This window comes from Stigmatopora argus, chromosome 15, assembly GCF_051989625.1.
Source record: "Stigmatopora argus isolate UIUO_Sarg chromosome 15, RoL_Sarg_1.0, whole genome shotgun sequence".
Taxonomy (NCBI): domain Eukaryota; kingdom Metazoa; phylum Chordata; class Actinopteri; order Syngnathiformes; family Syngnathidae; genus Stigmatopora; species Stigmatopora argus.
Window position 1 is genome coordinate 3,829,607 of NC_135401.1, and position 24,949 is coordinate 3,854,555.

Below are 24,949 nucleotides of genomic sequence, written 5' to 3' on the forward strand. Positions count from 1 at the left end.
AAAGTGGATCTTTTAAAGAAGGCCATCTTGCTTGCTTGAATGATATTTTTCAAAACTCACCACACTTTATTCTGCTGAAGTTGTATTTTTTTTTTGTAAGTGTGCTTTAAATTGACCTATTTTAGACCCAAATCTGCTTATTTACTTTGAATCCTCAAAACCCAAATGAATGCACAGTAGTCAAGCCTTAAAAATGCTAATTGGGGATTAATTCAATGTTTTTATTGTAACTCAGGACTCATATTCTGATGATTCTTTCAGAGGTTGTGTTTGGAAAGTCCCAAGCTCATAAAGCAGCTCTACCCTTCTACTTTCTTCATCCAAAAGTCCACGAGAGTGAATACACTCTTACTGGAACAATGCCAAGAGAGCCATTATTGTAAATGAACTCACAGCGCGGGTGAAATCTATTAAAAGTCAGTTGCCGTAGAGGGTTGTTTTGCCAAAGTGTTCTCGTTAAAAACAAGTCTCAGGCCCACAAAACGAGTACTTCGAAGCCATTAGGTGAGCCGAAGAGGAATGGGGAGACGATTGTAAATATTGGGGGTTAAAAGCCGGTCTGGGCAGGATCACCGTTCCTCAAGACAATGTCCTCAAGACAATGAAATCGTGTTTATTGCACACGTTCACACTGCTCTGTTCGACATCAACCCTCCAATTTACGCCCGTAGCCTTCCCCAACATCTGCAAGCAATTGTAGCTTGATGGAAGCACTTTCCTGAAACCCCCCCCCCCACCCTGAATATCCACTTTTACTCATTGCCTTTTCCCCTTCTGCTGCACATAAGAATGGAAGCCACGGTTTCAGCACAAATTAAAACATGCACTGTATTTTCCGGATGATCAGATTTGAAGACGCCCTTAAAATGTACCCGTTTTCACCCTTTTAGATCCAGCAGTGGGAGCAAAACCTGGAGCGGTTCAATTTGGATCTTTTCAGGATGCGCTGTTACCTGGCCAGCCTTCAGGGTGGAGAGTTACCCAACCCAAAGAGCCTGCTAGCAATAGCCAGCCGCCCTACCAAAACCACCTTGGGCCGTCTCGGGATCTTCTCTGTTTCATCTTTTCATGCACTGGTAAGAAAGCAAAGGGCGCCAGCAGGTGGCGTAGTGAATAACTGATGTCGACATCCTTTTCACCCTTCTTTGATTTGAATTAACCGCATGCCAAACTGAAATCAGGAACTATAATCAAGGCGGAGGGAGTAGAGGGACTTTTCGTTGCGCTAGATCAGGGGCATCCAAACTACGCCCTGTGGGCCAAATCTGGCCCTCTGCCCAGTTTTTATCGTCTCGACGCGAACCACTGCGAGAGATTATTATGGTCCTTATATAGTTATTTTTTTGTATTTTTCAGATTTGTTCCAGGGATGAAGCTACGCTACGTAGACGCTCATTGTCACGGACTTTCCGAAAGCACAAAAGAAGCATTTTCTCATCCCTCAAAGGCCTTGACACCTTGACAAAGAAGAATAAAAGGGTCTCTGCATCACAGGTAGGGTTGCAGCTATCGGCTATTTAAGTAATTCTAGTTATTCTATTAGTTTGATTAATTGAGTAAGCAGACTAAAACATTTCATGCGGAATTCTATCGGGGGATGTTGTGTTTAGACACCAAGATTAACTAACTTTAGCTTTACCTATACTAAAACGATATAGGGATGATATCCTAATAAGATCTAATATTCTATAACAGTAAGTATCCAGTTTTTGTGAATGATTTTGCCTCTACTAAAGCATTTTATTTTTAATTTTAGACTCTTCTGTAAAGTGTAGTCTTTATTTTTCTCTTGACTTGTTAACATATCATTTTATCATCCCAGTTTATTGACTAATGGGCCAATCAAAATTTTCATGATTTCGGTCACATTTCTGCATTGATCCTATCGTCTGCTCCGTAATATTAGTGTTTTATCATTAATGACTGTCTGTCAGTAATGACGTTTGTGTGTGTGTGTGTTCCTTGTAATTTTTCTCGAGTAGTTCCAGCCGGCCACACTAATTAGGCCCGGTTAGCATTAGGCGGTGCAGGAAGCCGAAGTGGTCCTGCTGCACAAACATGAATTATGAATAGCCATATGTGGTAAATGGCATTCCCGATTCTTCCCTCAGACCCGAAGACACCAGCAGATGGTTGCTGTAAAGATGCTCAATATTAGATGGTGCTTCTGGATTTTTATTTATTTATTTATTGTCCATAAGCTCCTCTTTCTCTCAGAGCCACGCTGAAATTGTGTTCTCCATTTCGGCATGTCATTAGCTGTACGGGGGTTGTGGGCTTCTGGACATCTGTTGCTTTGAACAAGAGAGTAATTCTCCATTTTTTTTCCTGCTCTGATTGTGGGAAATCCAACGCCTGCTCCGATGACATCATTGGTCCCAATGACTATTGCATTCAAAAGATAATACACTTTTAATGAATGATTTGGACAGATGGGCTGTCCGAGAAGCCAAACATTACTACTTTCTCAGGCTTTCAAATTGAACCGTCATTAATAGTTTTTTAAAAAATCGATTTTGCTATATATATCACGATATTACATCACGCCATTCTTGTATTGATTTAAAATCCATCCCAAAAGATCTTTACACGTGTGTTTGGGTAGAAATAAACAACACGGTAGCTGCAATTCCATTCCCATCCACTAGTCAGCAGCCATGTCTTGCGATTTTATGTGATAAATCCATTTTGATTCATCCAACATATATACAAAAAAAACTATTATAGTCCTAAAGGCTTGTATCGGGATTAATTGAGATCGCATTGTGACCTCCGAATCGTGATACAAATCGTATCGTCAAATATGAGGCAATACGCAACCCTCGCTCTAATCCATAGTCCTGCTATCTTTCTTTCGTAACGCCGCTCCCCATTTGTTCTGCTGTGAAAACGTCTCCATCAAATTCTCTTTTCTCCCCGGAGCGTAAACATAAAACCGGTACCTTGCGGCGCTTCTGTCCCAGCTTCCGCACTGACTCATCTGCGTTGGCTTAAGCTCGTTTAACCCCACGTTCGACAATCCCTCAGTCACGCTCACCCGTCTTCTCCTCCCCTATTGTTTGACTCCTATTGTCCCTTTTTAGCTGTGCTGTATGTACACAGTAACAAGCCTGCACCGGGTTGTGGGAAGTAGGCCAGAATGATCTAAGGATTTGTGGGAGAGTTGCATTCTAAAATTAGTCTCCTTACAGGAAAGCGATACTGTTTACAGCCAATTGATACTCCTGTATGAGGCGGGATAGTTGCTGAAGCATTATGGGGGATTACAATGAGCATCATTATCAAATGACTTAAATAGGATCACATATTTTTGCATGTGAGTCCAAGTTCGACACACTTTATTTTGAGAATCTGTCGATACCAAAGAAATGCATTGAGGGGAAAAAAGTAAAATGTCTAATTACCTGACTCCAGAACTTCTATTCAAAACAATTTTGCTCCCACACATTTGAACTCCTTCAAGAGCACTAGCCCAAGCTCTGCACCCACAATGCATGGCATACTGGAGTTTTAAATTAACTACAGAAGCCGTTTGGGCCTAATATCGTTGCACTCCAATGGTCAGTTGCATACCGGTTGGTAAACGCTCATGAGTCAGCCGTTCCCCTCCGCTTAACGCTCATAAATGCCTCTTTATTGCAGATCTTTGAAAGCGACGCTGGAGGTCATGCGCATGTTCCGCCTCCCAAGAACACACAAGTTAGTCACCGGATTTCCTCGCTTTATCCGCCATGTTATTTGAACCTTTGATTTTTTTTTATACTTTGACACCTCAGCTAATGGAGAAATTCTGTATAGATGACTAGCTCCACCTAGTGTTGAAGCTAGAGACGTACGATTTAGGCTGAATTTAAGATTCTTGTGCGGCCCATCCTCAATGATTTGCTGCAGACCAATGGCCAGCTGTAGTTTGGGACCATGAATGGGCGTGCAGTGTTAAATCAGCGGAGGCAACAAAATCTTTATTTCCCAGTCATGCCACAATGCCGTGACACAAAATGGTTATGTAACCATTTGCCGTGGTGCTTGTTACTTCACCCTCGGCGAGCAAGAATTGACCTCATGTCCCGGAATGGATAGGTGAATTTGGGGGTGAAAGCGGAAGCTTGTGTTCATTCATCCAGGGTTGTTAGGGAAATATTTTGAGATGAACGCTTCTATTCTTGAGGACTCGTCACTAGTAGGCTTGGAAAATTAAGTCAAATGTGTGCGCCTGTTTTATGCACTCAATAGTTTGCGGTGGCCTTCTCACTTGTGGGCTAAAGGTCTTTTTGGGTGAGAAGAAAGCAGTTTCTGGAGCAACAAAAGCTCTCAAATGCCAAGTTTAAAAGCCCCGGGAACCCACAGTCAGTTAAGACTAACTCTTGGCGTCTTTAAATCTTTGTCATGTGACTAGTTGGTTTCATTTGCAAGGCAGTTATTTCACTCATGTCCAAACCACAGAGTCATGTGATCTTTTTCAGAAGTGCTGAATCATGAAAGCACTTGTACATTCAACGAGACGGTTTTCTCAAATTTCAGTACTTAAACAATTGTGGGCAGGAGGCATAATTTGGGGTCTTTGCCCCTGACGCATTACCCTCCTAGACGCATAGTATGAAGGATGACCTCATACAAAATGGATTTTTTTCGTTTTATTTTAAAAATATTAATCCAATATCTCCATTCGAACCCGACATTTGACCCCATTAATGCACGATCATTACTTTGATTATTGACCAAGAAAAAGCTGAAAGGTGAATTTTATGACATTTAAATATTTCAGAGCACTACAGATGAATTGATTTACGCAAAGGCTATTGCTTTCTTGTCATTTCCGTACACGTGTTCGGCATTTTTTTTTCATTCTCAATCTGTTTCACTGCAGAGATCGGATCCGCACACCGGGATGCACTCCGTTACGCCCCCTGAGGACGGTTTATGGGATATCATCAGCTCTCCGCCAGGCACGCTGACCTCTGTCTACATGCCAAATGGTCTGACAGCCCAGGTTCATGTAAGAAACCAGCAGACTGCCTCTGACCTTCTCCTTGAGGTCTGCAAGGTTAGTGATTTGTCGCATATGTGTTACTCCTGTTAATACTACTGTACTCTAATCTTAAATTTATGGAAAAACTAAAGAAGATAAATGGGGCCATTAAAGAAAAATCTTCGCCAAGACTCTGACTTTATTTATCCTTCTAATTCTGAGATTAGGGCCATTGAAGAAAAAGTGGCCAAGAATTTGACTTGAAAGTCTCGAAATCCAAGAATAAAGTAAAATTCCTTATTTTAAAGTCAGGGTTCTGAGAAACTTGCCCACCCTTTTTTTCAGTGACCCTAATAGTATTCAGTAAAAAACAGTTAGTCTTATTTTTTTAGACTGTTCGTGTCAAAACAATCAATTTTAACACAAAAACAAATGTGATTTCACACGCGCTTAAAGATGCATACCTATTCAACCGGTGTCAACTTGTCCCACAAGATTGACGGATAGGCCGCATCCACTTGGGTGGATCAAGTTATTTGGTTTACCGCAACGGTCTCGTCGCGGAGTGTAAATTCAGTGAACATTTCACGCCTGCGCTGCACCGCAGCTGCCGAACCGAGCGTGAAATATGTCCGATAAGTCTGCGTGCACGAGCCGCTGAGCATTAGACTCTCTTGTGTCAACAGGCTAAACAGCTGGACCCAGACTTGCACCGACTGCGTCTGCAAAAGCCAGCGGGAGAAAACGCTGAGGTTCGATTGGTGGCGCCCGACGAGCTTGTTGCTGATTTGGTGAGGAGAGCAAAGCATTTGCAGCGTGCTCTTTATTAAGCACTTGTTTATCTACTGAATTATCCGGACTATAAGTCTCAGTTTTTATTTTAGAGTTTGATTGATTGATTTTTTTTAGAGAATGATTCTATCATTTACTAAATTGCAAGAGGGCACGCTAGTCATATTTTGCGGTGGAAGGATGAACCTGTAGAATTGCCTGTAAATAATAAAAAGAACTGAGAAGGGGCTCACAAAAAATGTAATTTGTGTTTTTGTATTTTTTTATTTTTGTGAAAAATTATATTCAGCCTGTTGTTGCCTCTATTCTTATTTTTTATTATTTTAAATGCCTTTCAAGTTGACATGTCTGCTATTTGTTTTGGATTTTATCAGATAAAATTCCACCCAAAATGTGACTTAAACTCCAGTTTTTTCCCCACTTCATTATGCATTTTTTTGGCTAGTGCCACTTATACTCAGGTGCGACTTATAGTCCGAAAAATACGACAGTTGTGTTGATTTGTTTATTATTACCCTTGTAGGTTGGACAGCTGGAGATGGTACCAGTTAATGTCTTTACCCTGCAATTAAACAGGACAAGCGGCAATGGAGATTTTGGTAAGCTGGCATTGAAAGGTGTTTCCTTTTCAACTTTATGCTCATTCATTCTATCATTTGGGATGTTTTCTCACATACAGGATTCGCAGTAACAGGACAGATAGACAGTGAGAATAATAGTCGGATTTTTGTCAGTGAGGTGCTTCCTGATGGCCAAGGCTTCACTGAAGGTACCAGAAGCAATAACACAAAGTTCACAAACATCGTTATACGCTTTATATTTACCAGCACGGTTATATTTGCGTCCCTAGGTTTACGTCAGGGTGACGAAGTTTTAATGTTGAATGGCCGCTGTGTATCCGGTCTGGACCTGACGCTGATCCAGATGCTGTTTTCTGAGCAAAGCCTCAACATGTGCCTAAGGCGGGATGGACCCCCACCTCAAAATGCTCCCTCTGACCGTCCACTTCCTCCTCAGGCGTTCAAACTCAAAGCAAAGTCTTCGTCAGGTACTTTATTTGCTCAACATGCAGATTCCTCAACCTGAGATAATCGTTATCGCGAGCCTTCATCCAAAATGCAAATAGTAGTTTGTTATCTGGTCAGGAAATTGCGTCACCAAAAACACACCTTTTGTGTATGCAGCTGCGTTTGTTCTCCTCTAAATTCCTCACCTTGTTTTGTTGACAAATGACTCCCTTTTTATGAGAGGCTGCCAGGCCTGTATATTTAATTCATCATAACTCTGTTGAGTGTAATAAATTTATCTCCTGAATTGTGACAACAGTAACTCCTGACTTCTCATTTGCATTATGCAGAATGTTCAAAAATCAAACCAGAAATTGTTGACTTCTGTACTTCGCTTTTCCAAACAAACAAAATGACACATTATTAAGCAGTGATTAAAGTTAAATGATGCCATTTTCCCTCAGCATGCACACATATTGTCATCACTTTTAATTGTTTTTATTCCCCCAAAAACAGTTTGAACATTTGATGATATCTCAACACTAGTAATCCATTAACATAGTCTTTCCTTGGAGTATCTTTAATTAAACTCAGAGGGATTAATGACTTGAAAGCCTCATTACAGTAAACGGCGTGTTCAAAGTGCCTGCAGTTTTCTTATCAGTCTCTAGAGGGCGGATGATCCCTGCCTGTCTTAACGGACAGGGAAGTATGCACTGATGGAGGAGGAATTAATTGTTGTCAAAACGGCATTCCTAAGAGAAATCTATCTGTCTTCCGTCTTTGATGATATCTAAATCCGACTCATCAAATTTAGATTAAAAATCCTGAAGTCTGCAATTTGGTTGACAGCAATCGCCGCTTCGGAAAAGACACGTTTAGCTCCATCGGCGGTCCAGAAGTTTTCTTTTTGTCTCCTGCCATCAGGTTGGCTCCCCTCCCAGTCTACCATCAAGGGTAGTCGTTTCATGTGCCAACTGTTACACGCTTTAGAACGAGGACCTTGAATTTAATGAGCCGTATCAGAAATTTAAAAATAAGTTTTAAAGCGGCTCTTGAAATGGTCAATGCGTGACAGACAACACGACAGAGAGTCACTTAAAATGTTCTTTCATTTCTAGTCTGTTAGCCGACTATTATTCATGTAGCGGTCACTGATTTAATACATTTCTACATCGTAGTGATGTGAGGAACAACTTGACCCCCCTGTCTCCTTGTTTCTCTCCCAGATTTGTGCACCACGGCGGAGGGAAGCGAGTCCATGTGCACCAGGATGGAGATTCCCACCAACTGCGAGCGCAGGCCCGTTCAGCTCAGCAAGGTGGGTGGAGCTAAAAAAGAATGTTTCCATTTTCCCGCACACATCACCACGCACAGGACGCGTCTCTATTATTTCCGAATGCGTGCGTGTGCACGTGAGCTGTCACAATGGCGGCTGGGTGGCTGTAAACCAGACTGGCAGCCATTGCTCAGATTACCATAATTAGAATGCTCCATCATACCCACTAGTATAAACACATCTTATTACTGTCATGGAGGATGATCAGTGGAGGAAGAAATAACACTTATGCACATCTGTTTTTCTCTAGAAAGGAGGACGGTAACTAGTAATTGACAGCTAACAGCGCACTTACTCACCTACCGTATTTTCTGGACTATAAATCGCACATTTTTATACTGACTAGTATAAGTGTGACCTATGTTTTTTGTTTTTTCACTCTGATCATTGGCACGCCTGTTATATTGATTTTAAGGCTATAGTTATCTGGAAAAACTGTTATGTTAACAGATGACTATTTAGCCTGTTGCTCTTTCTCCATTTAAAGCGCCGGCCCGGGGGCTAAATCTGGCCCGCGGCATCATTTTGTGTGGCCCGGGAAAGTAAATCATGAGTGCCGACTTTCTGTTTTAGGATCAAATTAAAATGAAGAGTTTAGATGTATATTAAATTTCCTGATTTTCTCCCTTTTAAATCAATAATTGTCATTTTTAATTCATTTTTTCTGTGTTTTTAGTTCAAAAATCATTTTGTAAAATCTAAAAATATATATAAAAAAGCTAATATAAACATTGTTTTATTTCTATAAAAAACTGATTATTCAGGGCTTTTAATTCAGTTCTTTTAATCCATTTATTAAAAAAATCTAAATATTATATCTAAAATGCTCCGGCCAACGTGAAATCAAGCTGACGTTAAAGCGGCCCGCGAACCAACCCGAGTCTGACAACCCTGATTTAAAGGTACACCTTATATTTTGATGCGTCTTATAGTGCGGAAGATACGTACTTTCAGTTTAAAGACAATGCCACACCTGTTTTCATTCTTTAAAAATAATCTTGAACATGCCAAAATTCTTGTCCCTGATGATTTATAGCAGATTGTGCTTCTATTTCCGTCTCGGCGGTTGTTAAACGCCTGGTTAGATTTTTTTGATATCTGAACTAAGTTTAATGAAGTCATTAAAATGAGTGTGAGTCTGGGCCTTGTGGGAGGAACGCCTCGGTGCGGAGTACTCTGGTGTTTAGAGAAAGTGGTAATGAGTGCGTATGGCCATCATGAAAAGCCGTCTGTTAACGATGCAGACGTATATGGATGCTTCCGAGCCAGTGCATGTTCATCAACGTGTTTGTTCATGCATATTTAATCATTGCGTTTAATTCACGCAATCCAATTTCATGTTCTGTATTGCAAAATAGCTGTTTTACACACATTAAGTGACCCTACTGACCAGTTGCAGGCATAGTGAGATTAATCTATATACCGTTCAGTTTAGTTTCAATTGTGGCACTGTACATTGAGGCCAGTTTTTGGAAACTGGCGGTAATTGTCGAGGCTACCTCGACTTGACTAAAGTTGACCTCGTGTCGTAATGACAAAAGTGGAGGACAGCCTAATCTTCTCTTAGCTCTTCTGTTATCATCAGTGGGTTTCTTCCTTGTGGCAACATGAGTCAGTCCCTCTGCACTGCGCCACTGCTCCTTTTCGGCTCAGCATTTGTCTTTTATGGAGGAGCAAATGGAAGAAATGTGTGTGCAGGTGTGTCGGAGTGGTGTGAAAAGAGTCTCTCTTTGATAAAATATGACACAACCAAGTTGTTACAAAAACATTATATTGATCGTGCTGCGTTACATGACTCATGTCCGTCGCGGAAAGGAAAAGTGAAAGATGTTTGTGCTGAATGTCAATAAAGATGGATGGAAAAGAAGGAAGGGGCCATTTCAAGCCTCTTGTTACAACTTGTAATCAGCCGCCTCGCTAATTCTGGCTACCTTTTGATTAATTGGTCTACTGACTTTCAATTTACGCTAATTAAACCTGGGAGATCTCTGTGAATATTTGTGGCAAAGTGTTTACTAGGCTGAGTAAACAGTGGTATTTACTTTTGGGACGGATTGTCATTTCTGTGGCTGTCAATTAATGCAGGGAGATTTAGCAACCTAAAGAAGAGATGTATGGCATTTTAAAGTTGTTTTTGACAAACATCCCATGTTGTTGTCATGTGGGTGTGAATAGGGAGAATGTGGATTGTCACTACTTTTGTTTCACTAGTTAACAAAAGATGGAGGAGTCTGTTTGATGTCAGTTCTACAAAGCATCTTGCAGAATGAACACATGCACGGACGCCATACACAAAATCAGAGCAGATGGAGGGACATGTAGTAATCTGTTGTTAGCGCGTGGGATCTGGTGTCTGAGTCAAATATATTTGAAGGTTACATTTGGGGAAATTGCAGGGAAAAGATTTCCCTGAAACAGGGTCACTCAATGCCAGCTTTTATCATGAAAATTAATTTGATTTCTATGCCTGTCAATGGCAAACGGCTGCGGACAAAATAATTCGAAGGTATATCGCATATACAGCACTGTTATACATTTTATAATAACACTAGTGAAACAAAACTTTGCAGAACAAAGAAAAATGTCCAGTGACAATATAAAACTCAGGAAAATTACGGTCAAGAGAGTTAAATTTGCCACATTGCTTATTTCTTATATAAATGAAAATAACACAGAAGTAATCGTAACAAATATATATAAATAATTAAAAAAAAACGTAATTCTCTATAGCTGTCCCATTAAGTGTTTTGTTTGTTTCATAATGTAACAACTTATGGTTTTATATAAATTATCATTGTGTGTCCTCCACTTTAGTTGTGATAGGCAGAAGCATTTTAGATAATGGATTACACAATCCAGTAAATTACAACAATTTTGTCGTGTATTGTCGAAGAGGAGGTCATGACTCCGTGGCGGAGTGCAACCACTCTTCCTTGATGTTAAGACTCGATTCAATTCCAAAAGAAGAATTGAATTGGGTTGTCTTTACCCATGCTGTGATTGACATATAATGTAGTTAGTTGCCTGTCATGTCACGTAGTAAACAAAAGATTAAACAGCAGTCAGACATATTAAGCCTCTGTTTGCAGACAGGCATTTCTGGAAGAGCATTCTCTAATTGGGATGATGAGGAATCCTTGGCATTTTTGGCTGTTTAGTATCGATAAGGTTGTTGTTGTTGGGCTTTGGGCTTGTAGTCTAGCTACAGTTATTTTCTCTTTCTTAGTCAACACAGTTCAAAACTCTTATTATGGCGTATGAATACCAGGAACGTCCATAGTGGCGTGGGCCACGTGGTAGTTTCGATTACATCCGGAGGGCCGTTCCAACTAGGCTGCCAAAATTAATCGATTAATAAATTGACAGTTTTCTCGATCGTGCCAATCAATAGATCATTTTTGGACATTCAAATTAGAACAAATTGTTTGCAATTATTGATTTAAAATGAGGAAACAGGAAATAATCTACAATCTCCATTTGAATTTCATCATAAATCAGAAAGTTGGCACTCATCATTTACTTTCTTGGGCCACAGAAAATGATGTGGCGGGCCATATTTGGCCCGTGGGCCGCCGCGTTGTCACCTGTGGGCTACGATATGGAAATTTGGTGAATCAGAGTGTATTGATGCAACAATGATATTCTTCCCAAATATTTAGAAGGTGGTGATAAGGCGTGGTAATAGCATTATCCCAAAACAGGATCTGGTTTAGCTCGCAGCCAGAGTCGTCCCCACTTTTAGGTTGGATGAGTCTGCTTTCAGCATGGGTCTGTTTTTGGTGGAGCACAACTCTGGGAGGTGTTTGTGTGTGTGTGTGTGTTGTGACTAAGCCCATCAGCCGCCAGCCATCTGGCCGTGAGCAGGCTAATAATCTGGGTTTACTGTGGCGGTGCAGTTAATGCCTGTCTGCTGCTGTCACTTCATGTTGCTGGAAAGGAGTCTTTACGCTTGAAAACAAAAAAGAGAAGAAACGGAAAGAGCCACGGAAAAGAAGAACCATGACACGGGTCCACCAGGAGCGTCCGGCACCACCGTGGCCGTCGGTGTCGCCGTTTTGGCTCCAGCAGGGAACCGCGGCGAAGATCCCGGCTCGAGTTTGTATCTCACTACCTTGGTGGAGCTGTTCACGCGGGACCGGTCCCCGGCTCAGGCCCTGGGCTCGCTGCTTGCCATGTGCTGGTTCTGGCCTCCCAGCAATGAGGCCGAAGAGAAGGATCTGTTCTTGGCTTCCGTGCTACTCAGCTTGGGACGCTTTCTTAAAGATACGCTGGCCTGCTCGGCAGAGAATGTGGAGAGCTGCTTGTTCTGTCAGACTGATGCTAAAAGGAACCAAAGAACGGTAACTATGGTCTGGCTACAGACATTGAGGGAGGTTGCTTTGTGACAAAGTATTTGCTAAGGTGAATCAAAGAGCATAATTCATCTCCTACTCTACTGCGAATGTCCCGATGCTGACCGTTTTAGTTCCGATCCAATTTTTTTTTCAAGACTTTGTCCATATTGGATTGGATTGGATAACTTTATTCATCCCGTATTCGGGAAATTTCGTTGTCACAGTAGCAAGGGGGTGAGGATGCAGAAATAGGAAAGGCATTTTAGACATAAATAGATAGGTAATAAGTGGGTTAATAAATAAATACATGAATAAATATATAAATAAATAAGTGTGTTGCTGAAATATATATATATAGATATATAGATATATATATAGATATATATAGACACACACATATATACATACATATACATACACACATATATAAGCACACACATACATATATATATATATATATATATATATATGTACATGCATGCATACGGTAGGTCTTAAAACACAGCCATTTATGATCCAAATTAGAATTTTTCAAAATCTGATACTCCAAAAATATCCAATCGGGACATGACTACAATCCACCTGACTTTTAAACCTCAAGTTCACAGCCTTGATTTGTAGGGACATTTTTACATTGCTATTTTGGCTTTAATTAGTGAAACGTTAGCTCCGAGGTTTGTTTATACGAAAAATAGTTTGCCCGTTTTCACCAGCGTATTCCTTGCGCATTGGTCAATGTCATCAACAAGCAGAATCCGCCCTTGAGCTTTGATTTGGCAATTTAGTAAATGATAAAAACATACCAGGCCAGCATTATTTTGCCTTTGTTGCAGCTTCCTTGCGCAGAGCCTCAGGTCGCCAGAGGATGGGTGCTTTAATCTGGAGCCGGCTTCATTATAAAAACACGCTTTCTCCCAAAGGCCTCTGAGACTTTGTGGAATAATATTTGTTTAGGATGAATAATAAAAGGGTAAATGAGCTGGTTTGTAGCGGAACGCCTCGTCTGCTCGCAACTCCCTTCAGCTCTGTTTGATTTATTGCTGCTTGTCCTCTTTTACCCAGTTTTGAAAATGGATCCCAATTGCAACACGGTTTCAAACAAAGTTAAAGGCAAGTCTACGGCTTTTATAGTTGTTTGTCCTCTGCTTGAATTCCCTACAATGTTTACTTGAGCTCAGATTGGGCATCTCAACTGCTCATTAGATGGAGTTTTTTTTTTATCTGTTGTTTCAAGTGTGTTGAAGTGTTTTGGAAATGGTGACGACTTTGACAGCGTTGAGTTATTTTTGTTTTGTGTCGAACACAAACCCTTAGGACATTGTATCGACACATCAAACCAATAAGATGAAGCGTTTTTGTACATGTTTTTGAGTGGCGTAGTCGAGGTCTTCTTGGTATTTTTTAAATATGGGATAAATCTTTTTTGACAACTTCCTCACAGCATGGTTTTGACTCTTGTTTCTTAGTAGGAAAAAAGAAAACAAAACAAACGGCATGTATTTTTTTCATGTTTTCTGATCAGAAGTGGCATTTTGTTTTTTCCTGTCAAGCAGTAGTACAGTTTTTATTTTTATATATTATACTAAAAATATCCTTGGCCAGCTTGATTATCTTGTTTCATAGTTATTTTTTAAAATTTAAAAGCAATCTTCTAAAAATGCTTAAAAATGTAAGTAACATTTATTTTTGTTGTCCTGTGTGACATGTTAAAATGTTCAGATAGAAAAAAATTAAACACTCAAATTATTAAACCATTGCTTTTTTTCATATCTGAACATTTTAACATGTCACACAATACAACAAAAATTACTTTTACTTAAATTTTCAGCTAAAAAAATTATTATGTTGTTATAGCTTGTTTTAGGGGTGTAAAATTGTTAGTCCAACGATTTCAGGGCCATTTTCCAAGACAGACATTACATTTTTCCCCTCTGATAAAAGTGCTTTTGGTGTACCGGCATTTTCCCACAAACAGCGTTCAGCCTCCCCTTTTTGAGTCAGCTATTCTACTGTTTGGAAGTACACGCCAGAACAGTCTACATTGTACTGTTGCTATTGAGGCAGAGTCGTGATGATGCCTCACACCGCTTCAATTTTAGCTCTCTGGAAATTATACATAGCGGTTACATGCTGTTAGACGAAGAGCCGAGGATCGAGAACACCTGAGAAACTGACAGGGATGCATGAAATACTGGAAGCGAGTAGACGAGCCAAGTGGCAAAAAAACAACAACAACTCAGGAACAACTGGTTGGATGACCTGCAGATTTTTCCTTGAAGGACTGAAGTGGAGATTTGCTCTTAAACTGGACTAGATTAAACCAAGACAGAAAGAGAATAGATATTTTCACAGTTGGCTTCCTTTGGAAGCGCCATGCCGACATCCAGGGGAGGCCGACTGCGGAGGAAAGGATGCTCTTTGGCCAGAAGAACGCAGCGACAGGCCACGGCCGCTTGGAGGCTGCTCTACAGGTTGCTCTTCATGGTGAGCAGAGAGTGTGTGGTCGATTGGTCGCCGTCTTTTGGTCGCCGGTCTTTTGGTCGCCCCAAACGCGACAACGGGCGACCAAAAGACCGACGACCAAAAGACCGACGACAAAACAAGGTAAAACGACACGGTCTACGCATCAATAAAAGCCAACAATGGCCATGAGCAGTTTCACTTAGCCGACGTGTGAGTGTATAAGAGTTTGTATGTACATGAGTTGTCCCCTTAGGAAGGGACGTCAGTCAGGGTCTTAACAAGTTCTCCAACAAAAAACAATAAAAGTCCGGGAAATTTGGAGATTTTCTTTAGCCTAATAATTAATAGGGCATTAAGTATGACTAAATAGTAGTTCACAGTTTGTATTTAGGGAATTTGAGCAACGATTTTAAATGGTAATTATCAATAACCTTTCGGGCGACCAAAAGATCGGCGACCAAAAAAACGGCGACCAATCGACCGTGTACCGAGAGGACTCCTCGTTTGTGCCGATTAGCAACCGCATTGTTGAAAATATTAATAGAGTGAGGCCCTGCGTTATGACATTTGCATAATCAAAACATTGTATTTGTTATTAAAAGCGTCATCGGTGTTCTGGTGAAAGCAGTTTTTCTGCAAATTTTGGGTGTTTTTTTGCAAAGAAAAGAACGATGGCTTGTGGAAATCCAATCGATTGACTTCAGTAAAGTACCACCTGCACACACACAATACACACACACACACACACAGACACACACACACGTGATAGGGGGCCTTTAAGGCCACCGGGCATCTTGAAGAATACATTTCTCTGATATCCTTCAATCTTCTCTATTTTCCCCCCATCATCTTTCTTGATTGAATTTTGAGTTTGTGTGTGTGTGTGTGTCCGTGTGTGTGTGTGTGCCGCTGCAGCATCATTCCCCGCAGTATATCAAATTAGAAATGCCCACATACACAACAAACGAGCACGCGATAAGAAATGCTGGAGCCGCAATCTTGGAAAAAAAGTATTGCGATATTTCCACGTAGTCCGTCAGTCAAAATAAATAGGTACGTATTTAGTGTAAATGATTTATACTGTGAATACACGTTGGAACAACTTGCTCGCAAGGCATAGAAACGAGGCTTTTAGCCACGTTTGTATCGGAGCACATGAGAATATGTCCTCCGAGATAACTGGAGGTTGTCTAAGACATGCATAATTTCTGTTCTTGGTTGTCAAAATGTCTGCTAATGGATAATATTCTCTGGGCAAATGTGTGGCAGGATACAGATGTCGTATACTGTCGTATACGATCGCAGCCATTATACCGGGTGGGTTCTAGTTGCTACACTAACCCGAAGCCACCCGCACAACCTACGCTGTGCATATCCATTTCTATTTTATGTCCCCAAGGGGGCTTTCTGGCACATAAAATAGCATAAAAACAGCAATGTATGATTTAAGACTGCATAAATAAATGCAAGACAGCAATGTAATATGTTGCGTGGTTGCATGAAATAACAAAACACCCTCACATAGAATTAAGATGCCTTCAGAGTTGATGGAATATTTTTACCCGTAATGTTCTCTGGGAGCATTTTTTTGTGGCCGTAGAAGTCTAACATATTTAAAAATTATAAATCTCCAAGGAACTTACAGTGAAAGTTTCAAAGGTGGGAGTTGATTCATTCAAAATACCATAATGTGGATCATTCATTTATTGTAATGTAATGTTTAACAAATCAGGTATTAAATTGATTTTAAACACATTTTCGCCATCTACGCCAGCCAAAGAGTTCAAGCTGACACTGCTGTATTGCTTTTTTCGGTACTAAACGACTTGGACAAGCAGTTAAAAAGTGGCGCCTGCAATGTGGGACACATTGATCTGTGGCGTATGTTTGTTCGGCTCCATCTTTCAAGCTTACATGTGCAGTATTTGAAATATCTACCCACCCACTCGGAAAGGAAAGAGTGCTGACTAGGGTGGTCCGCCCACTCCACTGTGCTGCACACACAACTCGTAGGTGACCTCCGCACACTTCTTGCCATGGGAATCACCTTTTGGGGTGACCGCGAGAGCATCATAACGATGTTGAACATCGAATTAGGATGCGCTTGGAATGTAGTTTACGTCTTGACTGCCCGGGAGTGGCTCTATTTTGGGGGTTGAAATTGAGCCATAATGAATGGGGGCGCACAGCAGGCTAGCTTAGTTCTAATGATGAAGTGTTTTTGTCACAAAAGATGATTTTTATGAAGACATTAGGAGGTTGATTTTGAAGTGCACTCACAAATGGAAAATCACTGAAAAGGCACGAAAGGAGTGGCTTTCAGACGTAATGTACCGTATTGATGGCACCAACTAAATAATAAAAAATGAGGAGGGAATATGTTGCATTTTTGGGAGGACTTTTTTTATTTAGGCATCTGTTAATAAACAATTTTTAGGATGACCTAAGCCTAAAAAAACTACATTAAAGGCTGTCGGTGGTCAGATAGAGCTGAAATAAATAACATAAAATCGCACTTGAGTGATAGTCGCAGGCCTAGGCAAACTATGAAAAAGTGCAATTTAGTTTGGAAAATACGGTAATTTAGATATATGCATAATTATGTTGTTCTCAAGGCATCAAGGGAATCTAATGTTTAGTTTCATTAATCATTATTTGGAACTTTTAAATGATAAATAATTCAAACTACCTTGTCATTATTGTGTTTCTTTTTGTTACTTGGTTGAAATCACCCTGTTATATAGATTATTTGGATATACTTTTATTCTCCCTTTTTACATTTCCTCAGTATCGGATCGATGCGTCAAGATTAAAATAAGTAAATCCTTCGTCTGTTGCCATTTGTACATTGTAGACATTTATTTTTTAACTTTGAATCTCACTAGATTGTGCGGCTATATGTGACATTGTGTTGTTCAGCAACTTTATGTACACAAGCTTGACTATACAAACACGATTCCCATTTTATCCATTTGCTAGATCTAATTTTATAACTGTGATTTTGGTTCCCTCTGCAGAGCGTGGACACTGTGTGCAACCTCTACCAGTCCTTCCACGAAGGTGAAGGTTCAGCCTCTGGCGGCCCGGTGGGGGACACCAAGGACGTGCCGGTGAAGCCGGCAGGCGATTTAGGCGCAGGGTCCAGGGGGGACGCCGCTATTCTTCGACCCTGCCACAAGCATATGAGTAGCACTGAGCGCTTACGAAAGGTCATTCAGGAGCTGGTGGACACGGAAAAGTCCTACGTGAAGGTGAGAATTTAAAAGATCTTTTTTTGGGCATCATTTGAATCTAGATAAATAATAATAAACACCAAATGATGGGTGTCTAAACTTTTTTATTTTCGCTCCTTTTTGACATTTCTGTGCAGGATCTGTCTTGTTTGTTCGAGATCTACCTGAAACCCTTACAGAATGAAACTTTTCTTACCCTTGATGAGGTAAGTGGACATGTTGTAATGATGTTGAGGCAAAATATCACATGGAATTTGTTAAGTGTTTATCACGCAATGATGAGGATAAATCTAGCCAGGTCAGATTTTTCTCATTAGGAATGTGAATAGCATCTTCCTTTCCATGACCTTCCCAAAGGGACATGCCTGCAAAGACTATTATTTCTACTTACCTCTTGCACTGCGGGAAAGGAAGAAGAATAAACTTTAATTGTTCCTCTAAGGAGAAATGGGATTGCCGGGAATACAAATCTGAAGTTGATTTGCTCAACTGTTATGGAGAAACAGCCGTTTTCAACATTTGGTCTTTCTATACAGACTAAGGTCAAATAAATGGAGCTTGATTTAATAAAATTGGCTTCAGTTAAAATTTTTCTGCTACCTGCTTAATCTAAAATGAACATGCTAATATTAAATAACTGTTTTTCAATAAAATTTTCAAGATAATGTAAATCAAAACGACAAAAATGGGCACTAGGTTGTTAAACATAATTGAAAATCATCACATATGTATGTTTTCTGAATCCTGTCAGATCCCAATCATGGGATTAAAATAATAATAATAATAATTCATGCTCTAATGCACAGGTGTCAAAGTGGTGGCCCGGGGGCCAAATCTGACCCGGTGCATCATTTTGTGTGGCCCGGGAAAGTAAATTACAACTTTCTGTTTTAGGATCAAATTAAAATGATAATATAGATGTATATGAAATTTCCTGATTTTCCCCCTTTTAAATCAATATTTGCAAATTTTTAATCATTTTTTTTCTGTGTTTTCAGTTCAAAAATCATTTTGTAAAATCTTAAAATATATAAAAATATTTTCTGTTTTCCACTTTAATATGGAACATAAAGAAACATTTGGTTTCCTTTTGAAATCAATTAAAAAAAGATTTTCCCTTACTAAGAAAAAAAGCTCAAATAAATTTTAGATCTATAAAAAACGGAATATTCAAGGCTTTTCATCCAGTTCTTTTAATCCATTTACAAAAAAAAAAATCTAAATATTATATCTAAAATGGTCCGGCCCACATGAAACCGAGTTGACGTTAATGCTCTAATGCAAATGTAATTCAATATATATCGTGTGTGTCGTCAGCTATGACCTCAAACCCAGGCATTTTCCCCCCCAAGATGCACTACTGGTCGATAGGCCATTGAGCAGTGGGCAAATTAAAAGATAATTACAAGACACTGAGAAGTGTCCAGGCGCAAAATGGACAAGGTCGTGTTAGACCTCACAAGGCTTTTGATGAAGGGTCTGCTGACCCTCAATGTATGTCTCACACAGAAAGAGAGAGAATGTGTTGGTATGCGTGTTACATTTATAGCACAGCCATTACTTGTTCCTTAAGTGGCTCTGTAAGTGATGAAGGCATGAGAGTATCGCTTTTACTACGCTCTGGGGTGCCTGTCTGACTTATGGTTATGAATTACTAGCTATCTTTGACCCCCCTCAGCTGTCTCATACTTGACTTCACCCACAATTCCTGGCCTTTGCGCCTTTCCCTCCAGATGGAGAGTTTGTTCGGCAGTCTGCCAGAGATGTTGGACTTCCAGAAAGTCTTCCTGCAGACGCTGGAGGAGAGGATCGCGTCCTCCCCTGATTTCAGCACGCTGGAGACACCCTCGCAGTTCAAGGTTCGATGCTGTTACTACAAGAAATAGCATATCTCAATATTTCACTCATTATGCACTTAGAGTACTGTATTTTTCGTATTATACGTCGGAAGTGGGGAGAGTCAAATAATACACAATGAAGAGGGAAATTATATATAAGTCACGTTTTTAGGAGGGCAGTTTTTTCTTTGACCAGAAACTAAGAAAAAATTGTGTGTTAAAGTAATTAATAAGTCATCTTTTTTCACTTAGCTTATTTTTCGGACTATAAGTAAGTATATATACAACACAATGAAGAGAAAAATAATATAAGTTGCGTATTTGGGAGGCCAATTTTAACAGAAACCTGAGAACAAACATGTTAAAGTAATTAATAAGTCATCTTTTATTTTTTGATTTGAGTATAAGTTGCACTTATGAAGAGTAATAATATATCCGAGTTGCACTGGAGTATAAATTCCATCTTTTTTGGGAGGTCAATTTTTTAATTTGATCAGAAACCAAGAACAAGTAAAGTGACAATAGCAAAGTGGACAACAACAACAGGCTAAATAGACATAACATAACAGTTAACATGACAGTTTTCAGATAAATAGCCTAAAAAAATGCAACACAACAGGCTGTCGGTGGTCAGAGAGAGAAAAAAACAAGTTGCTTTTGAGCATTAGTCTAAGGCCCATCCAAAGTATGAAAAAAATGCAGCTCAGCAAATACGGTATATGGAACAATCTCTGCTGTCAACACTTAGGTCTGGAGGTTGATAATTAATTGAGACGGTATGGCAAAAGGTTTGTGGGCTGACTTATTGGCTTGACGCGTAAAGGTAAGGAGGTCTATTGATTGCCGCCGTGGTTCACTGGTTACAATGTGAGGTGCTGAAAGCCGCTCCACTCGAGAGATTAGGCGAGAGGCAGAGGACAGTGTTGGATTCATCTCCCGAGAGAGATGGAACTTGGAAGCGTTGTGCTCCCGACTTCACATGTTTACACTTTCTATGTCATGCAATGTACACTCATCTCTTCTCGTTGTCTGTTCGCAGAAGCTTTTGTTTTCTCTCGGGGGTTCCTTCTTATACTACGCTGACCACTTCAAACTCTACAGCGGCTTCTGTGCTAACCACATCAAGGTCCAGAAGGTCCTGGAGAGAGGTACGACCAGATCCTATGGGAATATAAAGCCATTGGCCACTAGGGGGGCGGGCATATCTAACGGGAATACTTTGTACTTTCCCGATTTGTGTCAAAGGATTCACGCTGGGCTTTCCAGCGCTATTTGGCAGCGCCGTTCCGAACAAGAAAAGGGCTGTGCTTCTATGCCACCAGGGTTGGAGATGGGTCATTTTGCTCCATTATCAGAATTACGTGGGACATTTCTCCATGTAAGCTGCAGGGCATTTAATAGGATTAGACACTCGGACGAGTCTGAGAGTTCCGCATTACCCAGAGGAAAATAACATTCTGTTTATTCGAATTGGGAGCAGCACTTAACTTAATGTAGTTCATGTTTTTTTTTCTTTTTCCATTTTATTCGATTGTATGTAAGTAGTCAAAAAATGTTCTGTTTGGTAAAATAATAATAATAATAATAATGTTGTTACCGTGTGCAGTGTTATTGTACTGGCAAGACATCCAATCCATCAAAATGGATTGGACAATTAGCGATCTCAATGCTAGTGAAGCTAGGGAGAAAAGCAGAAAATATTTATTTTGGGTCCAAAGGAAGGGGAAAAAACACGAAAAAGTCGTTCAATATCTATTTTAGCAAAAAACACGAGGTCGATGGATATAAAAAAAAATCAAAAGCCTTTATTTTCATCATACACAGCTGCGTATAACAAAACTGGTGGTGCTATTCCACAAAAGGCATTTTTGCAGTCAAATAAATTTCATGAAATTTCATGGCTCACACAAAAAAAACGCGGTGGGCCGGATCTTTCCAGTTTGGAAGAAATACAACGAATTTAGAACACAAAAATCTACTTTTAAGGGATACATTTTCAAATTAATTAAAAAATATCAAAATAAATTTCTAATATGTATTCTTTTCCACTCTAACATGCACCTTATTAACTCATATTTGAGCCAAACAATTAAAAAAAAGAGAAATAAAAAAATCACTCCGGCAACCTTAATCACATGTACCCATATATAAATAAAACATGCGGTCAAATAATTGCACTGTGCTGCACCAGCTAACTATACAGTGTCCATGTAAAGTGGGATGGTGACTCACCATGCTAAAAAAAAAGGGCCACAGCCAAATCACATCTGGCTGATCCAAGGACACCCAGAAAGTCTCGACAAAAATATTGTGGATTGCTATCTCTGCCATCTTCATCACCTCCCACCGTTCGACATTACGCCACGGGCTGACTTCCTTATTTATTTCTCATCTCGTTAATTGCCTGCCAATTACTCTGGGAGGTGTCGACTGAGCGGCTGTATCTGCAGCTGCGTGCGCTATAATCAATATATTAACGCCCCCCCGCAAAGTAAGCATGTTGCTCAAGGAAATGATATGTCCTCATTTATCCATTAGCGTATTTTTTGGACTATAAGCCGTACCCGCCAAAGAATACATACATAATAAACAGAAATGAAATACATATATAGTCGCGTTGGAGTGCAAGTCTTATATTTATATTTGAATTTTCCTGCTGCTGTGAAAACTGCCTAATTTCCATCATGACTTGGTAAGGCAGGGGTGTCAGACTCGGGTTGGTTCGCGGGCCGCTTTAACGTCAACTTGATTTCACGTGGGCTGGACCATTTTAGATATAATATTTAGATTTTTTAAATTTTTATTAATGGATTAAAAGAACTGGATTAAAAGCCCTGAATATTCAGTTTTTTTATAGATCTAAAACAAAGTTTATTTTAGCTTTTTTATATATTTTTAGATTTTACAAAATGATTTTTGAACTAAAAACACAGAAAAAATGGATTAAACAATTACAATTATTGATTTAAAAGGGGGAAAATCAGGAAATTTAATATACATCTATACTCCATTTTAATTTGATACTAAAACCGAAAGTCGGCACTTATGATTTACTTTCCCGGGCCACACAAAATGATGCAGCGAGCCAGATTTGACCCCCGGGCCGCCACTTTAACACAGGTGTTAAGGCATTGGTAACAGTTACGTTTGTTTGTTTTTCAGCCAAAACGGATCGAGCCTTCAAGGAATTTTTAGACGCAAGGAATCCCACCAAGCAGCACTCCTCCACCCTGGAGTCCTACCTGATTAAACCAGTCCAAAGGGTTCTCAAGTACCCCCTGCTGCTCAGGGAGCTGGTCTCCCTCACGGATGCCAACAGCGAGGAGCATTGCCATCTCACGGGTAGGCTTCCACTTTCAAAGGCAGGGATGTCAAACAGGAAAAACATAGATATCCAATTCACTTATCATTTTTCAGTGCCATTGATAGCGAGTGAACTTATCGGGCCAAAAATAAAATGGTCTGGCCCACATGAGATCTAGTCGGCATGATTGTGACCCCCAGTTTGACACCCTTGCTTAAGTGTATACCAACGTGCCAAGCTATTTTGGCCAGTAGCCATTGTGATGGGTTCATTAATAGATATACTTTAATAAAAGGAAAGACAAATCAAAACAATTACAAGGTGATCTATTCAATCCAATTGCATAAGCGTTCAACCCGAATTACACAATTAAGGTCAAAAAACAACTGTAACAACAATTGCACATCAGGTCGGAAACCAAAAACAACTGCGTAAGAATTTGCACAAGTAAGCAAAACAATTTCCATAAAAGGTGAAACGAGCAACACTATTTTAAAACAATATGCGAGTATTTTCGGAAGTTGATTCGATTATCGCCATCTGCTCCCGGAATCCAAGTCAAAGCAATTTATGAGTCCTTCACAGATCTTCATTGCGAACTCAGATCAACAGTCCTCGGCCCGGGACTGTGTGATCGGTCAGGTCAATAGTCCTCAGAATAGGGCAAAACAATTAAATGTCCTCGGGGCCAGCTGCAGGGGGAAGTGTCCTTGGTAACCGTTATACTGAGCTTTCGTCTGGTTATAATGATTAATGTTTCACATATACATATAATGATTAATATTCCACACATACATATAATGATTAATGCGCACATATATAATAATATCCCAGAATAACCCCAACACATTGTAACACTTTCTTTTCTTTTACCGACGCCCCCACAGAGGCATTGAGGGCGATGGAGAAGGTGGCCAGCCACATCAACGAGATGCAGAAAATCTACGAGGACTACGGCACCGTCTTTGATCAACTCGTTACCGAGCGGGCGGGCCACGATCGAGAGGTACGATCTTTTACAAGTCAAATCTCGTAAGGTCTCCCAAGTAGGGAGAACTATTCCTTTTCATAAATATTAAAAGTTCAATTGGATATTCCTTCACATGCGCGTCACCAAACGGCTTTGCTACCCGTGCTGTTTGTGATGTCTTGTGTTCCTTGGCCTTTTGGGTACTGAATACATTTAGTGATTGATAGAATATTTAGTGGCTGTTCAAAGTGAATGTGGAATATGGCCCGGGTTGCGGTAGAACCTGCGTGTAAACAGCTAGCGGTTATCGTCGTTCACTGCTTGTATCTATAACGTTGTTTTTTCATGGGGTTTTCCGTGTGTTTGGCAGGTGACCGAAATCTCTATGGGAGAATTTCTTCTGCATTCCACGGCAGTCTGGCTAAACCCACATCCGTCATTGGGCCGCATGAGAAAAGACCCCGAAATGACCGTGTTTGGTACGTCTACTCCAAATAAATCTGTTTAACAGCCACAGTAGGTAGTTAACATCTTGGCCCGAATATAAGACGATGTTTTTTTGCTAAAGTTTATCTGGGCCAAAGTAGACAACGAGACAAACATTTTTTTTGTTTTAAATGTCAAACTAAATAGTTTTGTTTGTATTTTTCATTCATTTAGAACCTTATTTTGTGCTGCATAAATGATTTAAAAAGGGATT

At 40.1% G+C, this 24,949-nt stretch overlaps 1 protein-coding gene across 1 annotated transcript in view; it reads left to right on the forward strand.

The window, feature by feature from the left end:
* tiam2a (TIAM Rac1 associated GEF 2a) overlaps nucleotides 1-24,949 on the forward strand; it is a 53,455-nt gene that overhangs the window by 23,024 nt on the left and 5,482 nt on the right. The window contains exons 7-22 of the mRNA XM_077621168.1: nucleotides 891-1,076; nucleotides 1,357-1,494; nucleotides 3,643-3,699; nucleotides 4,868-5,044; nucleotides 5,656-5,760; nucleotides 6,285-6,360; nucleotides 6,441-6,530; nucleotides 6,612-6,809; nucleotides 7,998-8,089; nucleotides 17,922-18,155; nucleotides 18,275-18,343; nucleotides 19,871-19,996; nucleotides 21,015-21,123; nucleotides 23,138-23,317; nucleotides 24,167-24,285; nucleotides 24,620-24,728. Coding sequence (XP_077477294.1) covers nucleotides 891-1,076; nucleotides 1,357-1,494; nucleotides 3,643-3,699; nucleotides 4,868-5,044; nucleotides 5,656-5,760; nucleotides 6,285-6,360; nucleotides 6,441-6,530; nucleotides 6,612-6,809; nucleotides 7,998-8,089; nucleotides 17,922-18,155; nucleotides 18,275-18,343; nucleotides 19,871-19,996; nucleotides 21,015-21,123; nucleotides 23,138-23,317; nucleotides 24,167-24,285; nucleotides 24,620-24,728 — 2,065 coding nt within the window. The remainder of the gene's footprint in view (nucleotides 1-890; nucleotides 1,077-1,356; nucleotides 1,495-3,642; nucleotides 3,700-4,867; nucleotides 5,045-5,655; nucleotides 5,761-6,284; nucleotides 6,361-6,440; nucleotides 6,531-6,611; nucleotides 6,810-7,997; nucleotides 8,090-17,921; nucleotides 18,156-18,274; nucleotides 18,344-19,870; nucleotides 19,997-21,014; nucleotides 21,124-23,137; nucleotides 23,318-24,166; nucleotides 24,286-24,619; nucleotides 24,729-24,949) is intronic.